At 44.5% G+C, this 6,000-nt stretch overlaps 1 protein-coding gene and 1 long non-coding RNA gene across 2 annotated transcripts; one reads left to right on the top strand and one right to left on the bottom strand.

Annotated features, from left to right (window-relative positions):
* Positions 1-597: 597 nt before the first annotated feature.
* LOC120969862 (uncharacterized) lies at positions 598-5,779 on the bottom strand. Its single transcript, XR_006667335.2, has 2 exons — positions 5,035-5,779; positions 598-1,689 (listed from the first exon to the last, which is right to left on the bottom strand). It is a non-coding gene; the product is annotated as an uncharacterized lncRNA (long non-coding RNA).
* On the top strand, positions 1,702-5,039 carry LOC109783552 (wall-associated receptor kinase 17). Its single transcript, XM_020342151.4, has 3 exons — positions 1,702-2,973; positions 3,070-3,228; positions 3,329-5,039. The coding sequence occupies exons 1-3, from the start codon at positions 2,061-2,063 to the stop codon at positions 4,387-4,389; spliced, it is 2,133 nt and encodes a 710-aa protein (XP_020197740.1). The 5' UTR covers positions 1,702-2,060; the 3' UTR covers positions 4,390-5,039.
* Positions 5,780-6,000: the final 221 nt, after the last annotated feature.

Raw genomic sequence — 6,000 nt, forward strand, 5'->3', positions numbered from 1 at the left:
TAATCTATTGGTGCAAGCTGCTATGTAAAATAAGTCATAAGGCAAACCTGGTGGACCTTAGTAGTCTTTGAAGGAATGCAAAATTGATAACAAGGGACTCAATTAAGTTGTTTGGTTGTTCTGCTTTTGATAAATAACCTCTTGGGAAGTTGACTAAGTTGATTGTTGTCCTACTTAATAATTATATGATCTATGGTGTAGCTAGAGTTGAGTGTAGCGTTGGCATGGATTTTTATTTTTCAAGTTACGTGTTTATTTACATCAACACATATCATGCACACAGATACATTGCCAAATATTTCACATGCATCCTGAGGAAATATTTTAGTTATTTTTCATTATCGGGTTTACAAAGTCCGATAGTATAAATCCGCTTGCCGAAATCTGGGCTTTGGACCGTTTCTTCAATATGAATAAAGCGATTAGGGATAAATGTATGATAAAATATATTTCTTATTCTTGCAGGGATCAAACTTGCTTTCAGCCTTAGATTATCATTGATTTTAGGTGACAAGGTTTAATATTAACTATTTTGTTTTTTTATAAAAACATTTTGAGAATTGGAGCCGTAAATGTTTAGTCAATTAGGCCAGTAAATGATAACAGGCCAAACAGAATTACACTTCATATGCAGATATATGTGTGTGGTTCATGTCAATATCTATAATATTAAAACATTCATATTTATAACTATGCCCGTGCGAATGCACGGGTTCACGACTAGTAGACACAACTTTTCATGGACTTTGACTTGAGGCATTAAACGTCAACTTCTCTAGTGCTGGAAAGAATACTTGTCTCTGGAGCACTTAATTTCTCGTCTGGGTCTCTGCTTTGAGTAGACACTGCATGTCTTACCTGCGAATCATTTTCCTTACCCAACTCGCATGGCCAAAGGATTTGACTGAAGAAAACAAGAAAACTCTGCACCAGCAACACTATTTTCCGACGCGATGAAGAGGAAAGGCCTATAAATTTGTACCAAATGCACATTAAATCCATCGTCTTCCTCCCCGGAATATCAGAGAACTGCTTTGCGGTACAGAGTGCTGCTTGCCAGCAACCAACACTATTTTGGTACAAATAGTGTTTTACCTGCGAATCATTTTCCTCCGGGTCTTCGTCGGGGTCTCTGCTTTGAGTAGACACTACATGTCTTACCTGCGAATCATTTTCCTAATCTTAGCTTTGCAACACCACAGTCTCTTCCCCTGAATTTCTTCCGTTAGATAGAGTCAACTTGTTCTGCAGCAAACGAATGCTGTTATACAGAGTACTTTAGAACCAGAGAATCAGTTTAAGCAAAATCATCTCATCGCCATATACTGCCCACTGTCTTAAGTTACCTTCTTTGTATATTCAGTACCATTCACCAGGTACAACTGCCATGTTACCGACGCAGATCTTGGTTGTCTAGTGACGCCAGTACTGGCAACGAAGCCAAGGCCATTCTGCCTCTTTGGGCCAAGCAATTCAAGTTCAGTGGCGATAGGATATGCGTGTAGTACCTTCAAACGATATACTGTAGTTGTTAGACTGGCCTAACTGACGTACAAGTATTACCAGCCTTGAAGGAGACAGAATGTGGAAAGCAGTCCATGTCTTTAAGCTCCATGCACGTAGCTGAGACCATAGCCAAAACTTTTCATGGACTTTGACTTGACCCATTCAACGTCAATTTCTTCAGTGCTGAAAAGAATATAGCACAAATAAGATTTATGTGGCCAAGTCTCTGGAGCACTTAATTTCTCTTCCAGGTCTCTGTTTTCAGTAGAAACTGCACGTCTTACTTGGGCAATCATTTTCCTTTCACGAGTGGCACGGCAAAAGGATTTGACTGAAGGAAGCAAGAAAAGTCTGCACCAGAACCACAATTTTCCGACGCAGTGAAGAGGAAAGATCTATAACTCTGCACCGAGTGCACGGTTATTTATCATCTTTCTCCCTGGAATATCAGAGGAGAATTGCTTTGCAGTACAGAGCACTACTTGCCAGCAACCCACAGATACTAGCACCCTGAAGCAATTATCCTACCTGCGTAAATTGATCGTTCGATCGGGATGAAGATACTCGGGGCGCAAGGTAATCCTTGTGCCACAACTCCGCATATATTTCTCGTGCAATTGCTCCTTCTCTGCCTGTGTTCATTGTTCTGCACCGGTTTCTCCCAATCAAACCCTACAAAATGCCCCGGCAGCTCCATCGATATCCCATCCCCTTTCAACATCCCTGGCAACTCGAGCATCTCGAGGAATCCAGGCTTCGACATATCATGTGATTCAACAGGGCCAATGATATCGCTCGGTCGCAAGCAGTACAGGGTCCTGGGCATCTCGCTGCTCCAGGGCTATGTACGTGTAACCGGTCACACCGTCTACACCCAGTGCCAGCAGAACGCTGGCCCGGTGACCACAAACTTCATCGACCTTCGGGGCACGCCTTTCACCTTCTCACCCACACTTAACAAGTTCACCGTCGTTGGCTGTGACTCCATGGCCATGATACAAAGCCCGGACGTAACGAGTCGGTACAGGGGAGGCTGCGTGTCGTTCTGCGCTTCTGAGGGAAGCATCACCAGTGGCACATGCTCTGGGGTGGGCTGCTGCCAAGCTTCAGTGCCCGAGGAACTCAAGGTACTGAAGTTAGAGTTTACCAGCATACGGAGCCAACTCCTGCAGTCCTCCGGATCTTTGGGGAACATCAGTAAAAGCAGTAGCGCATGGTGCAGCAAGGCGTTCATCGTGGACCAAGGTTCCTATGTGTTCTCCAGGGATCACTTGGATAGAAACCTGACGAACCTGCCAATGGTACTTGACTGGTCTATATCCGGCGGCAACTGCTCAGAGGCGCGTAGTGCGCCTCAGACCTACATGTGCAAGGAGAACACCGATTGTTATACCGTGGCAAATAACACCGCGTACCGCTGCAACTGTTCTGCAGGTTTCACTGGGAACCCTTATCTGGGATGCCAAGGTGAGAAATTCATGTTTGCAATAGATGACACCTTTACATTTTGATTGCCACTAACTTAGGACATATGCCTTATTATGATTTCCCTTTCTTTACAAGATATTGATGAATGCAAAGACAAAAATAAGTACCCCTGCACGCACAAGTGCATCAACAGAATTGGTGGTTTTAACTGTACATGCCCGATGGGCATGACGGGGGATGGTAAGAAGCAGGGCAATGGGTGCAGTAGAGATAAAACACTACTGATTGCCGCAGGCAAGTTTCACATGGTCTTATATTTGCTCCCTTTTGAAATGAACTGCTAAATCTGAATGAACAGGCACTTATTCAGCAAAGTCCCTACTGTCTTTTTCAGGTGGAGGCCTGCCTTTGCTGCTTGTTCTCCTCATGCTCGGATTCTGGACCCATTGGCTTTTCACGAAGAGAAAGCTTGCGAAGATAAGACAGAAATACTTTTTGCAGAATGGTGGTATGCTCCTGAAGCAGCAAATGTTTTCTCAGAGGGCGCCGTTGAGGATATTCACGTCTAGCGAGCTTGAAAAGGCAACCAACAGATTCAGTGATGACAACATAGCTGGCCGAGGTGGATTTGGGACGGTCTACAAAGGCGTTCTATCTGATCAAATGGTCGTGGCGATCAAGAAGGCGCAGCGAGTTGATCAGAGCCAGGTGGAACAATTTGTTAATGAGATGGTCATTCTCTCACAAGTGAACCACGAGAATGTGGTCCAGCTAGTTGGCTGTTGTCTCGAGTCAGAAGTTCCATTGTTGGTTTATGAATTCATCACCAACGGGGCCCTTTTTCACCACCTCCACAACACATCAGCCCCGATGCCGTGGAAGGAACGCCTAAGGATTGCAGTGGAAACTGCAACAGCACTTGCATACTTGCACATGGCTACAGAGATGCCAATTATTCACAGAGATGTCAAGTCCTCAAACATACTCCTCGACGAGTGCTTCACCGCGAAGGTCTCCGATTTTGGTGCTTCGAGGCCAATGGCCCATAATCAGACCCATGTGACGACCTTAGTGCAGGGGACACTAGGGTACATGGACCCTGAGTACTTCCAGACAAGCCAACTGACCGAGAGAAGTGACGTCTACAGCTTTGGTGTAGTACTTATCGAGCTATTGACAAGGCAGAAACCAATATTTGGCGGTAAGATGGATGAGGTGAGAAGCCTAGCATTGCATTTCAGTATACTATTCCATGAGAACCGGTTGTCCGAAATTGTAGATCCTCAGGTAGACGAGGAAGCTGGGGCTAGACATGTTAAAACTCTGGCACAGCTGGCCTTGCGATGCTTAAGGCTGAAAGGTGAGCAGAGGCCAAGGATGGTAGAGGTTGCAGTCGAACTTGAAGCGCTGCGAAGACTAATGAAGCAACACTGCTTAGTCAATCCCGAAGATTGAACAAGAGTGTTGTGTGGCAGACTGCTAGACTTCACAATTTCAGATTCAGTTGGTATATTGATGTGGAAAGATGTGTGAAACAACACCGAGAGCAAATAAGAGCCTCTTCTTGAGAGTCTCAGTGCGACGAGGAAATGGATACTGTTTATGAACTAAGCTAGTTGTTGTAATAATTGGTGGCCCACATATGGCTTGCCGGTATGACCAAAGACAAAGTACTTCTGATCATATAATTGAAGAATGAACAACATTGCATGGTTAAAAAAAACCAAGCAAATTGATCTCCTGTTCATCCTGTAACTGTAATTATGCAAGAGACAAGAGTTTACTTGGTGCTAGAAGGTGAATAAATCATTCCTTGGTTGTATTTCTTAAAATATAAAAGCTTAACATGTCAAGACGGCATTGTCAACTTACTAATTTTTACCTAAATAAAAAGCCCAGATAAATTGGCTCAAGGAAACACCCTTCACAACAACAAGTATCTTCTTATCATTTACATGAACACAACTTAAGTAATTATTCCTACCAGGCTTCTTCCCCTCAGTGTGAGTATTTAGTGAAGTCAAGTAATTTCAATGTGCGGAGGAACACAATATGAATTTACGATTAAACGGATTTCAGCGGTGGCGTATTGGATCTCACCTAAGTGGCCGCCACCGGCGCATCCCCTCCGCTCCGCGGCCCATGGCCCTTCGTTGCCAAGCGCTTCGGCAGCATGGGGGAGGACTGCCGCGCGTCCCCTTTGCCCCCTTCTCCGGCGGCTCCCTCGCCCCCTTCTCTCGTCGCCCATGCGCACGGGAAGATGGGAATCAAATTTTTTTTTGAGAGATAAGATGAGAATCATATGGTGTCAATATGCGGTCCTGAACAGGCCCCACTATAGGACAATTAGTTTGCAGGATGGGCTTTAGCTTTTAGGGCCAGTTGTTTTGCAGGATGTCCAGCTTATTTTTGAAGCCCAACCAAAATTTATTTGGAGAAGCCTAATGGTTGAGTTTTCTTTTTTTCCCTTTCGTGAGAGACACTTTTTTTCCACGAGAGGCACGACCGTGCCTATCTGAAACGAAAAAATCCGCGAGAGGCACTACCATGCTTCTCGGAAACGGCTTTTTGAAAGGGAAACACGTGCTCCTGGTGTGGTTTTTTTGTTTGGTTTCTTTTCATGAAAAAAGTTTGTCAAATCTATCAACACGGGATCTAGTTTTGTAAATCTCGAGGCGAGGAATCCAACAGTGAAAATGGTTCGAGATTCGGATGCACAGTTTAAGAGATAAAACGTTTTGAATAAACGAATCTACGAAAAAAAGGAAAAACTCCCTGATTGTGACAAGTGGCGTACATGCAACAGCCACTTGTCGCATTCCGGGGAGGTGGAAGTGATCTTTGGAAGGAGTACTCCTCAATTAGTGATATCGCTAGTAGTTAAGATTTGACTAGTGGGTTTTTTTTTTTTCAGGATTGACTAGTGGGTTTCTAAAAGAAAAATATGGTTGGGCGTCTGGCATAAGTTTGGGGGGGGGGGGGGGGGAAGCTTATTCTGGTAGCCCAAAAAAGCTAGCAAAAGAACTGGCCCATAAGATGAGTTGTCGTGAATGAAGGTTTGAGACG

Source organism: Aegilops tauschii, chromosome 7, assembly GCF_002575655.3.
Source record: "Aegilops tauschii subsp. strangulata cultivar AL8/78 chromosome 7, Aet v6.0, whole genome shotgun sequence".
Taxonomy (NCBI): Eukaryota; Viridiplantae; Streptophyta; class Magnoliopsida; order Poales; family Poaceae; genus Aegilops; species Aegilops tauschii.